The 15,960-nt window shown below is 38.8% G+C and overlaps 1 protein-coding gene and 1 long non-coding RNA gene across 2 annotated transcripts; one reads left to right on the top strand and one right to left on the bottom strand.

Moving 5' to 3' along the window:
- Positions 1-54: 54 nt before the first annotated feature.
- Positions 55-9,877, top strand: LOC131791843 (IQ motif and ubiquitin-like domain-containing protein). Its single transcript, XM_059109220.2, has 13 exons — positions 55-768; positions 1,411-1,545; positions 1,633-1,800; positions 2,425-2,654; positions 2,863-2,961; positions 3,533-3,743; positions 4,249-4,424; positions 4,669-4,933; positions 5,310-5,392; positions 5,903-6,003; positions 6,852-6,999; positions 7,687-7,872; positions 8,442-9,877. Exons 1-13 carry the CDS (start codon positions 141-143, stop codon positions 8,601-8,603), a joined length of 2,592 nt encoding a protein of 863 aa, XP_058965203.1. The 5' UTR covers positions 55-140; the 3' UTR covers positions 8,604-9,877.
- Positions 1,381-4,789, bottom strand: LOC131791844 (uncharacterized). Its single transcript, XR_010716244.1, has 3 exons — positions 4,344-4,789; positions 4,020-4,086; positions 1,381-2,768 (listed from the first exon to the last, which is right to left on the bottom strand). It is a non-coding gene; the product is annotated as an uncharacterized lncRNA (long non-coding RNA).
- Positions 9,878-15,960: the final 6,083 nt, after the last annotated feature.

Below are 15,960 nucleotides of genomic sequence, written 5' to 3'. Positions count from 1 at the left end.
ACCTTTTATTGAGACCACGATCCTCAAAGCCAGCTGTTTCTATGGAAACAGCACCTAAGAAACGGCAGAGAAGAAACTTCATAGCAAACAGGGAGATTGAATGTTGATACTAACAAAAATAAGGCCTCTTAAGTCTTGAAATGTCTGCCCAAGAAGAAATTGGAGAGACCCAAGGTACTAATGATGGTAACAATGAAGGACAGAAGCCGCAAGAAGGTGAGCCACCGGGTGAAATCGCAGAAGAACCAACACAGGTCCTCGACCAAGATGGCGCGGGCGATGATATTAGTGTAGATCCTGCACAAGCCACTAACACGGTTAAAGAAGGTGATGATGAGATCGGAAAAGGTGATGAAAAAGAAGAGAAAGTTAAGGCCGTTGATACAAACGATGATCCTACAGATGCAAATCAAACGGAAGGAATGAAGGAAACTCCTGTTGAGGAAAAGACTGAAGAAAATAGTCGCAAAATGGAGGAAACTCCTATGTCTGTCGTTATTTCGGAACCGGATAAAGACGTGGAAACTCAAGAATCGAATGCTCAAACAGAAGGAAGGGAATCGCCTGTGGGTGACGCGGATGTTTCTTCTGCTAGCCCCGGAAAAGTGGAGGACAAAGTTGTCGAAACGAAATCGGAGAGTGAATCACCATTGGTTGCCCCACCGACTTCAAAAGCTGACAGGTCTGTAGACAGTGAAACACCGATGAAAGATACCAGAGACCAATTGGAATCCGGAGGAATAGCCAGGGATGGCTTCAGTGCAAATGGTTAGTGACTGTTTATATATAATATTTAAACTTTTTACAAGGGGACACGGGACAGTTTGAGTAATTATTGCATATACTGAGCAGTATAGTGCCAGTAGTAAATGTACATGTACTGTAACAGTTTTTGGTGGAAAGGTGGCAGATGTATGGTTGTAACCATTAGTGATTTGTCTTTAAAGATTGGTGAGAGTGCTTTTTCTCTGACAAAGGGATAAGACAGGAAAGGCCAGCTCTAGAAACTTGTAGGGCTTGCCATTTCACAAGACCAACTCAGTTGAAAAAATCAAGTCATCTTGTAATACACTTTCCCCCCGCCCCTCCAACCCTCAAGTGACACATTACCAAAATCTCTTTAGAAACTTACCCCCTGTATTCATTGGTGAGATTGGTGTACTTGTGATTAAATATAATTTGTATTCCTGGGCAGTTTGATAGCAAAAGCTGGTTTTGGGGAGGAGTGGTTTGACTCTTCTGACATCCATCAATATTATTTTACAGTACTATTATTAATTCATTTTTTAGAATCAAAATCATGGGCTTTCATATGCTACATTTTGTAAGTGTATGGATGTGTATCCTGCAGCAATATTGAGCATGATGAAATAGCCAGAATTATAAAATTTTTCATGTTTATTTTTTCAGTGAAGTTTCTCATTATGCCGGAGGGTCATGTACAGAGCATGACTTGTTCATTAAAGCAGTCCTTCTTAGAGTTACGAAACCATTTTGCATCAGAATTTAGCCAGCCGCCACAGGCAATACTGATGATATTTGATGGTACGTTACATTATTTTGGTTCTAAGTCCATGCAGCAATGGACCTTAATACTCTAACTGATTTACTATCCTACTAATTCACTTCAAGGTAAAATGGTGGAAGATCACACTGTGCTCTCAGATCTGGGTGTCCAAGCTGGGCAGACAGTGGAGGTGGAAATTCAGTCATCAGACCCTATCAATACACCTTTGCAGTACAAACAGTCATCACCAATGTACAAACTACCTGACAAAATTAATGTCAGGGTGGAAGTGGGTAAGTTTGCTAGCATTTTTTGTTCTGTTGATAATGTAAACTAAAGTTGTAATATCTTACTATGTACAGTACGTAAAGTACATAGGCGCAGGAAGAATATACCTTATAAACTCTTTCATGTTGTTCTATGTAAAATGATTGATTTTCCTTTACCCTTGGACCCCTAAGAATGACCAGCATCTAATTCCTCTTTACAATATCACCCCTACATTAAACTTTTAGGTCACAAGAAAAAAGGAAAATTAAAGAAAATAAATGACGCTTTTTAAAAACATGTTTCAACAGTTCTTCTGTCATCTTCAGTTCAGATTCATACAAAGTACAAAGTTGAATTTAAATTATTTAACAAAATGCTGATTGGAGAAAACAAATGATAGTAACAAAACAATGGATGCATTTACAAGGAAAGTTTTTAATTAAAATCATGATGATAAAGTTGATGATTAAGTGTAGGTTGCTCCATTGAATGTGGATAGCTGCTTTGATTTTGTGTTGGAAAGTCATGGAAGTGTATTCTTAGAACAGGCAAAAAACATTCAAAGATCTTGTGTGTGCGTTCAGGCCATCTATCTCTGAGGTGTACTGTATTTCATTGACCTTCTGTGTTTTTTCCTTTTTTTTCAGGTGGAAAGGAGGTTGAGCTTGTGGTTCATATTGTCCAAGAGAACAGGAAAAAACCATTCTTGGGAGGCTACAGACACAGACTGACAGGGACAGAGTTCCACAATGCAGCTGCACAAACTTTACCAAAGATCCGTGTGCCTTCATCTGTTGAGAAGTTTCATCGAGACACACAAACATACAAATTGAGAAACAGACTTCAGCAGACCACAAATACAACATCCACACAAATGGTAACATTCTCGGAAATCTCTACTTTGGAAGTACATCTATCAATTATAATGCTTCAGTCTGTTGTCAAATTCCCTTCTGCGACATTTTTCTTCTGCATGTAGACTCTTCTACAGCTGTGGGTTTAAATGTGTCAGACAACAATTTAGTATCAACTGGGATTCAGGTTTGTGGAATGAGTATTAACACAATTTCTCCTTCTTATCTTAGACCAAGGATGGCTGTTATGTATCAAATGTCACAGATAAAATACTGATTCCTGGGAAATATGAAACAGCCGACCAATACCACGGGAAGATATTAAAGAAAGTATGTAAATGAGCGCACATTACATTAAGAAATGATTCCCCTGTTTGCAGTCATATCTCTTGAGTTAAAGATAAACATACTTTTTTTTCTACTTAATCTTCTGCAGGGACATTTTCATAACTTGATTAAAAAAAAAGAGAACTATTAACTCTTTAAAAACTAAGGAATAATTATCACAATCCTCTAAGAGCTTAACAGGATACTTTTTGTTGTTGTTGTTGTTTAGCTTTTGAAAGTTAAAGATAGTTTGGTATTTCACCACTGTCAGAAATGACTTTTCCTTAGTTGGTGATCATACCAACAGAGAGTATTATCTGGGTTTTAGGGATCAGATCTCTGTCTAAATTTCCATGGCCAGAGCTCTTACCTTATTCTGAAGAGCAGAAAATTCTCCTGATACTTTGCACTATTCTATCACTTCTGCATTTCTTTATGCATTTAATTGTGCCATTTATCTAACAAGTTTCAGAATACCCTATTACTCATCATCTTCCCAGTAAATTGCATTATTTTATAACCATGCAACATGAATCTTGATCAAGGTAGACCTAAGTTTGCTTTTGATTTCCAGGTCATTGTCCTTCAAACTTATTGGAGGAGATGGCTGGCCAAGAATTATGTCCAGCGGTTAAGAGAAGATCGCTTGAGACGTATGGAGTGGGAAAGACAAGAGGAGCTCAGAAAACAGAAAGAAAGAGCTGAAAGAATTAAGAGAGAGTGGGAAAGGAGAATGAATCCCAAGACCAAAGAAGACTTTGATCTCCTATATGCTCATTTAGAAAGTGAGTATATTTTTATACGTAACTGAGACAAGCTAGGTCATGGTTCTTTTTTAAGAACATCTCAGTTCAAAATCCTTATGGTGAATAAGTAAAAACCAAAATATTTCTTGCTATTCATGAAGGCGAAAAGGGGATGACAGAAAGGGAAAAAATAATAAAAACACGAACAAACCAGAGAAAAAAAGAAAATCGGAAGAAAAGATATGAGGGAATTCTTTAAGTCGAAAACGTATTTCCAAAGTAACCAAGAAACGGAAAAATCAAAAAACTAAATACCTCAGCTCCCTTTTCTTGTATAGGATTATCCTTATCTGTGAGTTTACCTTTATTCTGTCTTGACTTTCTGAGAGAGAAAATTCGAGTCGTGAAACGAGAAATGAAACTCTGCAATCTTGCATCAATTAAAACAGCTTAGAGTGGTGCTTACAGCTGAGTCAGATAATTCTTGGAAGTTTATGTTACTTTTATTGTGTGGTTGAAACACGGAAATGTTTTATTTGTTTAGAATGGCGTAATGAAGAGATGGCGTTGATAGATGAGTTGTACTCAGGTCCAGAGAGGAAAGCAGCTCTTGTAGGACTTTTGGAACAAGAAGCCTACCTTATTGCCTCCATTGATCGGCATAAACTGGTTGCTGATGAAGAAAACAACGACAAAAGGATCAAGAACTTCTTGAACAAGGTTTGTCGAAGTTTGTGCCTCATTACTGCTTTCAAGTCCAGGGCGATCTGATAGTGTTAATCGATGATTCAACATCGTGGCCCGGTTTTCTGTTGCTTTGGTCCTCTGTTGACTTAATGCCAAACTGAACGAACTAAACTGAGCCAATATGTACTGGAAACATTTGAACACAGGACAACCCACCGTGATTTTTTTCTTAAATCAACCATGCCGAAAATAACAGCTTGGTTTTTTGTCGTAACAGGCTGCTGCCCCCAAAAAGTGGAAAGCTTTCGACGGTAAAGTTACTGAAATGGACACACCATACACCATCCGCGCTCAAGAGTTACGGGACATTTACAGCACGCTGAGCATGAAGTACCTCACCCAAGATGAGAGATTGGACGTACTGCTGACCCTCAAACACACTGTAAAGGAGCATGACTGCAAACTGACACAAGAGATAATTGAACTGATCGATAGAGAAGCTGATTTGCTGATGCGAGGAGTCAAGGAATCAAATTTAGAAGGTAGATACATATAGGCTAAGTGATGTTGGTTTTGAGTATGAGGTAAGTTAGAATATTGCTAATCCCTTGGGTGGAATGGTACTGCATGTACTTGTAGCATATTCCATTGTGGATACCTCAAGCATCTCTTGAAAAGTTCAGAATTTTCGATGCGGAGACTTAAATTTTAAAAAAAACTTCACCCTTAATTTAAGTACCTGTGCTTCCGTTAACAACTGTCACCAGTGAAGCGCGAGCAAGGCGTGGCAGTATTGTTATTGTTTTAGGAAATTCGAGTTCTGTTCTCAAAAAGCCATTATAGTTCTAAGTTCAACAATTTGTTTCTCACGTATAATATTTTCTTGATTGTGCGAATTTGAACCTTTATCTTTTACAGGTTTACGCAAGAGAATATTAACCCTTTTTCTTCAGTACTGCAAAACGCCTCTCTTTAACCCAGAAGCGGCCCGACTGATCAAGGTATGTGATTGAAAAGCTTTTATTTCCCAGAAAGCTCAGTACCAGTTTTCTAGAATGATTTCACAAATTCGACTACTAGTTCCTTCCAGGCAATCACAACGAAGACCAAACTAAATGCAGATCATTTTTCGAGTTCATTTAATTGGAGAAAAAGGCCTTAAAAATGTTTTTTTCGCTCTCAAAATGTGTAAAATAGGAAGCGCAGGAAGATGTTGGTTCTGGCCAATTCTCGATTCATTTTTGCAAAGCTTTCTGTAATTTCACTAAATGCAGTGTGATTAATTAATTAGTTATCCTTTTAGTTGAAACTGAACTGTTTAACTTTCATAAACTTGGTATTGATTTTTTTCGCTATTAGCCCACAGGACACCGCTTTTGTTCTTGTTTGTTAGCCTGGTTTGCACGGCTGTTTGGAACCAAAATAATGTAAATAGATAGCTTATAGTATCCAAGATACTTTTTTTTGCCTTGATTAGTTTATTGACCCGTTGTTGTTCTGTTTGTTTTCAGGTTCCGCAAGATCCTGCCGTATTACGGAAAAATATCTACTTCTGCCCAAGCTGCAATTCGTATTTACCTTCCACTGAGTTTCAGCTGTCGTCAAATTCCAAGTAAGGCCATTATGTCTCTGTCGCTTATATACAATTTGACTAATTTCTAATTGAGTGTTGAAACATATCTAGAGTTGCACAAGTTTTGCCTTTGTAAGGCTTTGGGAATGACTCCAAAAACAAACTTGCTCCAATTTTTAAACCTTAAACCCGTAAGAGTGACCAGCATCTAAGTTCTCCTTACATTTTCGCCCCTGAAAAGCTCATCAAGGTCACAGACCAACTAAAGAAGCTCTTGATTGTTAAACAAATTCTCCCTTCAGCATTTAAGAAAATGTATAGGAAACAGTATGGAGAATATGCACACTGATGTTGGTGTGTAAAGGGTTCAATCGATCAGATAGATACAGAAGTAAAACTAATCGGTATTTAGTGGAAGGGAAGGGTGGTGAAAAAAGTTTGATTTTTTTCATTCTTTAGCTTTTATTTACCTCTTGTTCTTCTTCCTTTATTGCCCAACTTCTTTCTGTAAATAACACTTATGGGAAATCTTTTATAATGTATAAACAATAACAAGGCTAGACCACAACTCCAGGAGGTATATTCTCCTTCTCTTTGCGAGAAGTGCGTGGGTTCTTTAATGTCTCCTGCAAATCAGTGTAGAGAAGATGTAGGAGACATACTGACAGAGCCTACAGTTTATCATCCCTATCCAAAAAGAGTAGAATGTCCTATAATTTGCAGATGTCATTGCAAAAGAAGCACATTATCCTCAGGTATTTTAAGACGCTGAGTGTTGGTCCGGTCTGGGGCTTGAACTCTTGATGCAAGCGAGGTTTACAGATATTGTATCATCACGTCACCATTATGTGAACTAACCGGTAAATCCACCTTTTTTCGGTACATAGGGTTGTCGGAAGGTGTAGAAAGTGCACGAAACTTGATAACGACGCCAGGCTCAGACACGAGTTGTCACAATATCGAATCATGCTGAAGGATCTCAGACGTTCTGAGGAAAACGTTGGAGACGGCTCTAAGATCGCCTACCTGCTGCAGGTATAGAAAACTTTCAACTTACCGCGTATGATAACAGTTTCAACGTGAGAAATTCATAACCACATGTAGGTAACCGCAAACAGCAAGAATTGGACTCGCTTTCTGCCTTTCATCCGTCTTTGCTGCGTTTCTTTTTTAGTTCACATAAAAAACGAAACGAGTTTTGCAGGCTTCGAACGCCTGTTTTCTTAGAGTCTTAATGAGGCTAACCGTTTGGTCCGTTTAAGACGGCAAAAAAAAAAAATTTAGCTGTTAGGCATAAAATTGACAAATTTAAGCATTAGTCATAAAAAAACGATAACCGTAAAAAAATTTCTTTTAATCGTAACGGAAGGAAATTAACCGTTAGCCATAAAAGCCATTGCCCCATTAAGACCCACTTTTTCTACCTGGATCCAATTTTTCTTTCTTCCGCATTGCCACATTCCCGCCTAATCTCGCAAAGCTTTTCACAGACTAGGACCTACGTTTTGCTCTATTATCAATTCACTGTCTCTATCATATTATCAAGGGATATGTGGATCCACTTTCTTTGTTAGTCAACTTGAGTTATGTCACGAGACTTGACTCGTGAAGCCGAAAGTTTGAAGAACTTGCCTGTTTATGGTCTTCATAGTGCTAGTTACAGATTTCTCGATGTAATCCCAAAAGAGAATAACGCTTCTTGTCTATATTCTTTTTCCTCAGGAGCCCGACCTTCGCTATTTAGTAGAGAACATTTGGAACAGTCAGAGCGTGTTGAGCGCTCATGAAGATCTGTTTGACTTAGTGCTAGTTCGGTGGAAAAAATACGAGGAATGGTCACCATGGAACTGTATTTTACTCACGAAAGAAGAGGCTTCAGCTCATGCGAAACTTGAAAACGTCACTGAGGTAGTACATGCTATTGTTATTTTACTGCTGTTTTTTACTGTCGTTTCTGTTATGATTTAGTTAAGCAAAGAAATGGTTCACGCAGGTGGATTGCAAATTTAGCAATTGCAGAAAGGAAGCTTAAAAAAAATGTAAGGCTTTGACCAGATTCGAACCTATGATCGTAGTTTCCATGGACTTTTTAGATCCCCATGCCAGATTCACGCAGATGCGTGCACTCTTATCAGCCAGTCAGATGCAAAACCATTACCAACTGGTATTCAGCGTTTCTCGTGAATGATGCTTCACAGAAAAACTGTCGCGGTCTCTTGTTAGGGAAAACTTGTCGGGGTAGAAATTTCTTTCAACTCTTCTTAATTTCTTTTCCTAACGCCAGCAAATTTTGAGGTAAATTTTTTTGTGACAGTTTCCCTTTTTTTTTTAAACTGATATGTCGATTTTTGGAGAAGGAGATAATCTGAGGTGTCAGCAGTACTGGGGAGTGGGTGTTGATATTGATTTCTCTTAATAAATTCACTTTTCTGGAAGTTTTAGCTCTCTCATAGTAACTTTGTATTTCTCGTTTACAGGCTTACGGCCGAATGTTTATCGGCAAGATTCTTCATAAGCATGTCCTTGCAAGGAACTACTTTTCACGTCTACCTGGAATGGCTGAACATATGAAGAAAATTTCTGGACAGAACAGAGGAACTGGGAATAATGGATTGAGGGCAGCTTCACTGAAGGCTTGAGTGTAGTGGATGAACTTACCTACCCAGATGTTCGTTGCCTTAAAATTTTAATTGCAGAAAAGTTTTAACTCTACTTCCCTTGGATGGGAAATTTTAGGTTTATAAAGGAATGTTTTTCACTGTTGTGAATAGATTATATATTTTTTATTTTTTTCTCGGGAAATGTAATAAAGTCTTCTCATTGCTGTGTTGTACATAGACAGTTAGAAACATTAACAATGTCAAACTTTACTTGTCAGCACTTTTCCTGCCACTCTTTAGCGGTTCATCGCAGTAGCCTTTGTTGCCTGAGTGTTAGCGTCTGTGGGAAACCAAGGGAAATTTTTTATTTGAATGATTTTCATATTGAGTGGCTAAAGGCGGATCTGGAAGAATTGTAAGGCGACGTTTTTCGCACTGTGACTAAACTTTTGCAAGGAGGCATCACGTGGCTTGCGAGAAAAGAAACTCGTCACACGAGGGCCTGCTTCGATGGACTCATTTCAGACGTCACGGACCAACAACTCAGCTTGGTTCCAACAGAAGTTTATTCTAGTTTGAGTCTAAGTCTGACATCAACTGTGGCGCATTCACCACTGTAAACCCGGATGTAATCTCAACATAGTCATCCATGTATTCACCACACAGTGGTGAATACAATTAAGCTAACTTACGAACGCGATTTCAGCTGCACACTGACTTCCCAGAGAACTGCAATTTCCAGGAAAGGTCGTTACTAAAAATCACTATTTGACAATGATCAACTCGGGGGATCGATGTACAAGTGTACAAAGTTGGTAATTGAAAGCAACTACTGTTGGCTTTTGTATCTTTAAAATTCTAAAAAGAAAGATTCTCAAGCGAATTGAGAACAGCTAAAATATTGAAAAAACTAACAAGTAAATGTGTTTCAGAAACACACGGCAAAATCACTTAGTTTTCCCGTAACAGTCTTTCCATTTCCATAAGGGTCGAAATTTACGGATTATATATTTAACGACCCGTGATATTTATTAAATTTTAAGTAATCGACGATAGGAAAAGTTACCAATATTAGCCGGAAAAAGGTTATACATTGGGTAATACCTAACAACTTTTGTTTCAAAAAGCTAGAAAGTGTATGACAGAGTTTTCTTCCACTAAATCTGCTATAAGAACTCTAATAATGTAAATACATTCAGTTTTTAAAACCCTTGACAGAATTTTTAAAATAGTATAATACAGTGTAAAATAATTGTTGTAAATTATTAATTGTAATCAGTAATCTCTTTAGAGAGCTAATTTTGAAGTCCTTCTAATTCAGTGTCACTGATTAAAGCTTATTAAAACAAGCATGCTTCACTGCTGTGGTCTAACTTACGTGCAATTTTTTGAAAAAGGCAAAATCATACTGCAAAATTAATCAAAAATCATGTCTAAGTTCGATCAGCCTAAAAATTTACCCTTCATCGATAATGCTATTACAACTGAACCCTACAGATGAGAGTGGTGCATATTCCACGCAACCTCGGCAACCTTTGCTTGCTTTACGTCAAGAACAGATTCTGTGGCGTTAGTGCTCATAATCATCGCTAATGTAAGAAAATTAAAATTAATTTATAACAGAACGTAATTAAGCCTTACTCGTTTTGGCCGATTTACACGGTGCAATTTTTGCTAACATGCAAGTAACTACTGCTGAAAAATGTTGAATAGAAAGCAGCGAAACCTAGAAAAAATGCATGTTATGACCGCGAGCAAAAATTGTGCCATGTAGACCAGCATTTAAATAAATAATTAGGGAAACCCAAGGTCTGGCCAGAGAAGGCCAGCCCTTGGGTTTCCTTGTCTTGGCATTGCTTTTGAGCGTAGCTTTTCCGTTTGGTTCATCCTAATCAGAGCAGTTTTCATCGAGTGTCGAAGAAAAACAAAACCAAAGTAATGCCAGCGACCAATCAGAACAAAGTTTACATCATCATTAGCCAATGAGAACTCAAAACGAAAACAAGCAAACTGCTTGAAGCGCGGGAAAACGCGAATGACCGCGTTGCGAAAGTTTTCAGTTTTGCAACTGATTGGTTAATCCGGTGTTTTGGACCAATCACGAAGAAAAATCAAGCAAAACCCTAAGCAATCTCTGCTCACTTTCGATACTAAATTGAAAATTGCTTTATTGACCCCTTGGAAAAAGAGGTAACAACTCCGCATCGGCCAATTAAGATAATAGAGAAAGGAATAACCGACCGTTTTTTCAGCCAATAAATCAATCATAACTGCGCACGATCGAGTAATTGTTTCCTTTTTTCACCTCCTTAAGAAGTAAGAAGCCACATGGCATGGGGAGGCATCAGCTACTTGCTCATTCAACATGGAAATTGTATCGAGACACTCACCCTGTTTGTGCATATCCGTTCATTGCAGTTACAGTAATAGCTGCATTCCTTCCCTGCAGCTTTGCACTCACATAATCCGGCGCCCCTACTATGGACGCACTTTTTTCTTCCGTGACAGGGGCAACCAGCTCCCCGAGCTCCCTAGGAATAGAATAAACGCAGTGAGTCGTGCTAAAGGAGCGCCTTTTTGTCTGACACTACAAACGCTAAGCTCGTGAAACAACAATCACCGTCCAATATTCAGATAACCATTACTCCCAATAGCTCTCCATAAGTAATTCATCGATAAAATAGAGGAGCACACTTTGAATTTTTTCCCAAAAGCTTTGAAGTCTCACTTGCCCCCTTCTTTTTAAACAAAACCCATCTTTATCTGAGAAAGGAAGCGACAGACTCGAAAAAAAGTTCAGAGTCCGAGCGAAAAGCCTTTATCTTTGGGAATGTAAGCTAATGTGTGGGCAGCGCATAATTTTGAATTGGAATAAACATTGCTCGCTGAGCTTGGTGGGTCGATCATGTCAAGACAAGTGTAAAAAAATAGCTTATCATAATTGCTAGTGACTTTGCAGTCCGCGTTTTGGGCACCGCGAGGAGGTATTGATTTTCAATAAGGATACCTGCGAGACCGGTAATCTTTATAATTTTATCACCGCAAAATCTTCTGGTGTTGGTGTTGGTAGGTAACCACCGGGTTCAGATTGGGATGTATAAATTATTACGAGGATATTCTACCACAAAATGAATGGCCTTTAATTCAGGTGATCCTCGGTAGACCATCTGGGCCGAGATTCCAGGTTGTATGAATGAGTAATGAAGTGGTATTACCTTTTCTGGAGTACGGTAATAATCGTAAGAAGAGGCAGTGTGTCCACCATATTCGTCAGCGGTACGATAATAATCTACTGGCGTCTTTTGTCTAATCGGCTCTTTGTGCTTGTATGCTGTAGAGTATCACATTTCTTCGAGCTGTTCGAGCTGTATGCGCCAAGAAAAACAATTAATTTAATTTTGAAAAAACATTCAGGTTACCCAACAGGAATCGAATCTCAAACCTCCTGACTCGGAGTTCCAACACTCTACCGATGAGCCACAGACTCATTGCGTTCATATATAACAGCCGTCTTGCACACTGTTAGGATGAGCTGTGTCAAAGCCTATTTTTCCTTTCCTTGAGAACTTCATTCCTCTATTTCATTACCAAGCCGAAAATTCATCATCTTTCATATTCTAATTACACAAAAGTATTTCGTCATTGCTGATTTTAGCAGTATCCAGGTCGGGTGTCATACAAGAGTCCTAACCAAGAAACAACTTTCCGTATTTCAATTTCCTTCTCTAAATGATAAAAATAATAGAAAAAAAACTTCAGTGACCCCTTTACCAAAATAAGTTTCCTTTCAAACAACTTTGAACGAGGTTGATGAACAATGGGTTTTAATTACTCAGGTCTGACCTCAGTCAAGATGGCAGTGATTCCTGTTTTTTCTGATTGGTAATTGGTAAAATTGGTAATTTTGCATGTTGTTATCAACTGAATAGGAAAGAATTATAACTGCTCGCGATCGAGTAATTATTTCCTTTTTTTCATCTCTATAGGGAGCCACATGGCAAAGGGAGGCATCAGCTACTTGCTCATTCAAAATGGAAATTGTATCGAGACACTCACCCTGTTTGTGCATATCTGTTCATCGCAGTTAGAGTAATCGCTGCATTCCTTCCCAGCAGCTCTGCACTTACATAATCCGGCGCCCCTACTGTGGGCAAAGCTGGCGTCAAATCCCAGGTGTTTGCAAAGCGTTTAACATGCAGTTACAAGAAGCATATCTTGCAAAAAAACATTGAAACTGCTCAGACGTTCGCGGTTTGACAATACAAAAAGCTTTCGACCTTACCTCATCTGTTTAATGCTCGCATCTAGGGCTGCTACCCTTTCTTCTGGGTCTCTGTACCGTCCAGTGATATTCGTCTATTATATTAAAAAACCCATTATCTTGGAGAGCTCTAAAATCGTGACAAATACGTGGATCACCGTCTGTAATCTTTGCACTAGACGACATAGGCAACGTTTATAGTTGAGAAGTGATTTGGAATCAGGCCACAAGCCTCTAAAAGTTATTTTCAAGAAGCCGCTGCATCGCGCTCCAAAGAGGCTTCTGCGCATGCTCAATGTGAGTTCAGTTGTGCAACGTCAGCCTTGGCTATAGGAAGGGATCCACCATGTATCTGACCGACACCCCAAGTCAGGCTTATTTACCCTACGATGAAAGCCAGAAAGTCGCTTCAGAGATTGAGAGCATCAACATGACACAGCACATCCGTTTGAAGCCGAATATCCTTTAAGAAATTGAAGATTACACGCAGAAGGATAGCAACTTCCTAGAGGTGATTAAAGTCATCAAGGCTAATTAGCCTGAAACTAAAGGGAGTTGTCTCATCTGATGTTGCCTTTCTTTGACGTTCGTGATGAGTTGAGCGTCTACGGTGGCATAGTCATTAGAGGAGAAAGAGTAGACGTCCCTAAGTCGCTTCGTCGAGATATGTTGCATCGTCTCCATTGGGCTCATAGTGTGGTTGTAAGCATCCTTTCGCTAGCTAAAGAAAGCATATACTGGCCAGGAATGAGCGGTAAAATCAAGCAGTTAATCGAAATGTGTGATGTCGGCAGGGCGTTTGGCCGGAAGCAGCCCAAGGAGACTCTCATTCCTCATTAAATGCCCGACCGACCATGGGCGAAAGTCGGAGTTGACTTGTTCACTTACAGGGGTTGGAACTATCTGATTTGTAGATCAATACTTAGCATATGATTCACACCACCCTCAATCAGTAAAACGCGGTGTTGTTAAGTGCCTTTACGAGCGCGCCAAACGCCTCGTAACAAAACCCTCCGTTATCACTGAGGAGAAAAAACATCAGTCATCTGTTCTGATTTCTAATGGTTATCCTTCCTCTTTCTTGCAGAAACTTACCAAGACCGGAAAACCAAACAACATTGCCGAACCCGCCAACGAGTTCAAAGCCGACAAACGTACATAGTGATGCGAAGTGGATGCGAGCAATGAGCATGCAATGACATTGGGCAAATATATATCAAAGCACTTAATGTATGGTCCCTCGGGAGACAAGTTAGTTTTGTTTTCCTGAGAGTCTTGATGTTTCCGGAGTCGAAGTCAAAACTAAAAACAAAAAACAAAACTAACTGTTTCCCTCGGGACCATGCATTAAGTGTATATTGTTTGCTAGTAGCCTCGTTTTAACGTCAACTTAAGCGAGGCTATTAGGTGGTCTTGGTTTCTTGGGTGTGCGATTTTCTCTGTAACTAAACAGTCCCTTCGGGGTTCGGCAAAATACCACGCAATTCTAAAATATCCACGCGGATTAAGAATAACAGTCTATATAACCAGGATAACAATGAATTATTAATAACTCCATTAAATAGACAGAAAATACTGTAATTTTTCACTCACATTTACGGCTTTTATATCACTATAGTGTTTGCTTGGGTTCTTACGAGGAATATCTTCATTTTTATTATCAGGCTTCCCTATTCCTGATAACTTCGTTATAAATTCTATACTACGCCCCTCTGGGTCGTCTAACTTTTGGAGACAGTGATTAGTATAATGCAGCTCTCTTGACTTTTGATTTTAGCCTATCAATGGCTGATATGTGATTGGTTTAAAAGATTAAACAAACTGAAATGAGCAGGAGCAGATTAAAGAGGGCAATTGTTCAACCATCATGATATACCAGAAGTTCAAACTGACAACATTCATGATGAAAACACATTGAAGCGTTGCCAACCAAGTTTTTGATTGACTTATTTATATTAAACTTTCAGTTTTCTTAATTTCTTAACCAATGGAATCTCGATTCTGGTAGGAAAGCTCTGCAATCACAACTTGTTTGAATGAAAACGTAGACACGCGACTCGATTCCTTCAGATCTATTATTCGGGTTCTCAGCGCCCTTCTTTTATGCAGGCTAATGGATTCTGGATTTAATAATTCTCATGAACTAATACAGCAAATGAATCAAGGTGAACAATGATGTTGCACAAAAAGGGGTAGACCTGGTTTGCGAACCTTGATGCAGCGAGAAGTGATACAGACAGTATGAAAATGATGAAATATTACCCTATACTGTTAGGAATGATTCCTAGCCGTTCCAAACCTAACAATTTTTCTTTAGTCCATGCAATCTCAAAACTCGTACAGAAGTGTAACGAGCGACATAGTTTATAGTCACATGTGGCTCGCTCTATTTGAATTGCTGTGGCTTCAAGAAAAGCCGCAATGTGAATTGAGAAAAAGAATGTTATCACATCTCCTTGGTAAAAGATGAATAACATGAGAGTAAGTATAGCTTAGAATGCTAGAATGACAAAATCAGTTCATTTGAACCGCCTGTCGTTTTTTCTGAAAAGAAACCAACTAAAGTTACACGTGAACTGTAAGGTTAGTTGATATTTATCTTAGATAGCCGACTACCGAGAGTACGCATCGCGACAGCTCGGCTGTAAGTGTAAGTGACGTATAAAAAAACCACTCAGCCCTTTCAAATTCGATTTAAAGCGCGGCCGTTTTGAAGAAGAGTAAAAACTCGGAGGGTTTCTGATTTGATAAAATCCCAGCCTTAGGCATTTGTAGATTATTGTCTGATATCTATTGATGATTATTATGACAAAGTTATCATCAAATATATCTCTCTAGCTGACGTACGTCACCAGAGCATGGCCTGCTTGTGACTCGATAAAAACAAACGGATCATAAGGAAAACGACTCAAGGATAAACTGAGTAAAATTCAGCATAACATGGAGATAATTTATCGACTTCTCATAGAATTTATCCTTGAATATAATTCAAAATAACTGTCTGTATCGCTGCTCAAGCGAGTCTTTATTTGCCTTACCAGGTATCAAGGTTGATAGATTGTTTTTTCCCAACCTCCCACATGAATTCAAACAATAATATTGGTACAGGATTATCTGTTGGTCTTGGTGCCGAAG

Source organism: Pocillopora verrucosa, chromosome 14 (assembly GCF_036669915.1).
Source record: "Pocillopora verrucosa isolate sample1 chromosome 14, ASM3666991v2, whole genome shotgun sequence".
Taxonomy (NCBI): domain Eukaryota; kingdom Metazoa; phylum Cnidaria; class Anthozoa; order Scleractinia; family Pocilloporidae; genus Pocillopora; species Pocillopora verrucosa.
This window is presented reverse-complemented; position numbering and strand designations above follow the sequence as displayed.

Excerpts from the sequence above, each read along its gene's own strand:
- LOC131791843 (XM_059109220.2), top strand. The coding sequence starts at position 141 with ATGTCTGCCCAAGAAGAAATTGGAGAGACCCAAGGTACTAATGATGGT. Across the intron at positions 3,744-4,248 it reads CCTATATGCTCATTTAGAAA|AATGGCGTAATGAAGAGATG; the intron begins GTGAGTATATTT and ends TTATTTGTTTAG. Across the intron at positions 6,004-6,851 it reads CAGCTGTCGTCAAATTCCAA|GGTTGTCGGAAGGTGTAGAA; the intron begins GTAAGGCCATTA and ends TTCGGTACATAG.